At 58.1% G+C, this 2549-nt stretch overlaps 1 protein-coding gene across 1 annotated transcript; it reads right to left on the bottom strand.

Moving 5' to 3' along the window:
• Positions 1–225: 225 nt before the first annotated feature.
• On the bottom strand, positions 226–2543 carry ICMT (isoprenylcysteine carboxyl methyltransferase). Its single transcript, XM_010188119.1, has 3 exons — positions 2385–2543; positions 1495–1712; positions 226–434 (listed from the first exon to the last, which is right to left on the bottom strand). The coding sequence occupies exons 2-3, from the start codon at positions 1669–1671 to the stop codon at positions 252–254; spliced, it is 360 nt and encodes a 119-aa protein (XP_010186421.1). The 5' UTR covers positions 1672–1712; positions 2385–2543; the 3' UTR covers positions 226–251.
• Between the last annotated feature and the right edge of the window lie 6 nt (positions 2544–2549).

Below are 2549 nucleotides of genomic sequence, written 5' to 3'. Positions count from 1 at the left end.
CTCTCTAGGGTGGCTACAGGCAAAGTTATCTGGAAGATCCCTGAATGTGCAAAGGAGGACTTATCTCGAGGAGGACGAATGAGCTCCTGATCCGCGAGCGCCCCGGCAGGGTGCCCAGCTCCGCAGCCCTTCGCCAGCTCCTCCGGGCAGCCGGGAAACACCAACGGGCGACTCCCAGCACCACGCATCGTCCCCGGCACCGTGGCGCCTGCAGCCGGGCCCGCGCTCAGCCAGGCCGGTTTCTGCCCACGTCACAGCTCCACTTTGACTCCTTTAATAAAAGGGAGACCCGAGGGCACCTTCCTTTTGTACTCCAGGTACTCTTCCCCAAAGAAGTGGATGAGCGTGATCTCCTCCTCCTCGATCCGCTCCCTGAAGAAGCGCCAGGACACCAGCGCGTAGCCCACCATGCAGATGGGGTTGCAGAGTAACACCTGGGAACAGAGAGCGGTGCTCAGCGTCCCCTCGCCCCTCAGAGGCAGCGAGGCCACCCCCTGCATGCTCATCACAGAACGTCAGGGATTGGAAGGGACCTCCAAAGCTCATCCAGTCCAATCCCCCTGCCGGAGCAGGAACACCCAGATGAGGTTACACAGGAAGGCGTCCAGGCGGGTTTTGAATGTCTCCAGAGAAGGAGACTCCACAACCTCTCTGGGCAGCCTGGGCCAGGGCTCTGTCACCCTCACTGAGAAGAAGTTTCTTCTCCAATTGAAGTGGAACCTCCTGTGTTCCAGTTTGTGTCCGTTACCCCTTGTCCTATCATTGTTTGTCACCGAGAAGAGCCTGGCTCCATCCTCGTGACACTCACCCTTTAAATATTTATGAACATGAATGAGGTCTCCCCTCAGTCTCCTCTTCTGCAAACTAAAGAGACCCAGGTCCCTCAGCCCCTCCTCAGAAGGGAGATGCTCCACTCCCTCCATCATCTTTGTAGCCCTACGCTGGACTCTCTCCAGCAGTTCCTGTCCTTCTTGAACTGAGGGCCCAGAACTGGACGCAATATTCCAGATGCGGTCACCCTTCATTAAGTTTGTCACAAGGTCTAAACAGCTTCCAGTTACCCTGTGGTCAGGCCCCGGGCACTCTCAGCAGAGTTTTCTTCGCCATCCAGCACAGGACTGGAGTTTGGCAGGAGCGAGGCTGCGCCTGAGCGCTCGTGGATGATACGAGACCACTCCAGACAGCAGCTTTGGGCTGGCAGCAATTGTACCCCAAGGCTCTGGGGCTGCTCTGGCTCAAATCCCAGCCCCACTGCCCCTGCCTATTCCACACTGAAAATCCAGGTGGTGGGGTCTCCCCAAAGATTGTGCAGGGCAGAGCACTTGGGGTTTCCTGACCCCACCACGTGTCAGCAGCAGGCCGGAGACTTCCCGAAGTCTGTGCCTGGGCCACCCCTGTCGCTGACAGCTTGCATCCCGTTAGGGCAGGGGGCAGCATTAAGAGAAAAGCCCCAGGTTACAAGACAAAAGTATCCGAGCGCTCTGTGTACGGTACCTGTGTTCCAATACTCCAGTAAAACCACCCCACGTAGGACGGGTGCCGGAACCACCCGTACACCCCGCTGGTCACCAAAGTGTGAGTGTCCGACTTCTCGTTCTGGACGATGTGGTTGAAGTTGGAGCCAGCCGTGAGCATGGCCACTTTCCTCAGACAGTCCCCGAAGATCACCATCAGCAGCCCGACGGTGCTCAGCCAGGTGATCTGCTTCAGCTCTGCAGGCGAACGCAGACGGGTCACAGCGGGTTTGCACAGGCCAGGCTCAGGTGTGAGGGCCACAGGGGTGGGCTCCCCCATCTCAAAGCACAACAACGCATAAAGCACAGCTGGCATCACCAAAACAAAACCAGCATCCCCTGCCATGGAGTCACCCCTGAGGCAGAGCCTGTACTCACACTGCATCACCCTCAGGGCAACCCGGTACTGAGGCCTGGCTTTACCACATAAAGCACAGCCAAGCAGCTCGGGGACACGGGGAGCTCCACAGCCTGCACTGCCATTGCAAAGCAAGGAAGAAAAACATCTCCCCTCTTCCCCTAAAATAAGGAAGCTCCCCCAGGACTGGACAAACAGCAACAGGTTTGGTTTGACATCAGGCCCAAAGAAGATGCCCAGATGCAACTGAAGCGTCGTTCTTTGGACCATCAAAGCGGCTTGAAAGAGGCAGCAGACCAGAGCTGAAACCTCGCTCCATGACAAAGAGCCCGGTGTGCCAGAACGAGGGGGCTGCTCCCCCCGTCCCTCAAAACCAAGAGGCTTTGAGCACAGAGAGATTAAGGCCACGTTAAAGCTGGCATGGATCAGCAGTGCTTTGCTCCTAGACAGGTGGGCCCTGGGTGAGCCCACGCACAGCCAGGGGACACGGGGGGGGGGACAGGGCGACTGACCTGGGAAGAGGAGCTTCTCCAGCGTGAACTCCACCCAGGAGGAGAGGGCGGCCAGGTTGTACTCGAAGCTGTGGTTGAGCAGGAAGGAGTCCAGCGAGAGGCTGCGTGGGTTGTTGATGGCCGTCACCAGGTACTCCGAGTAGTGGAAGAGGGACAGGGAGCACA

The sequence above is a fragment of the Mesitornis unicolor genome, unplaced genomic scaffold (genome assembly GCF_000695765.1).
Source record: "Mesitornis unicolor isolate BGI_N332 unplaced genomic scaffold, ASM69576v1 Scaffold43707, whole genome shotgun sequence".
In the NCBI taxonomy this organism is placed as follows: domain Eukaryota; kingdom Metazoa; phylum Chordata; class Aves; order Mesitornithiformes; family Mesitornithidae; genus Mesitornis; species Mesitornis unicolor.
The sequence above is the reverse complement of the archived record's forward strand: the minus strand, read 5'-3'. Positions and strand labels throughout refer to the sequence as shown.

What these genes read in the sequence shown, in the direction of transcription:
- ICMT (XM_010188119.1), bottom strand. Translation starts at nt 1,671, where the DNA reads ATGGTGATCTTCGGGGACTGTCTGAGGAAAGTGGCCATGCTCACGGCT. An exon ending in ACTGGAGTATTGGAACACAG is followed by an intron (nt 435 to 1,494) that starts GTACCGTACACA and finishes CTCTGTTCCCAG; the next exon opens with GTGTTACTCTGCAACCCCAT.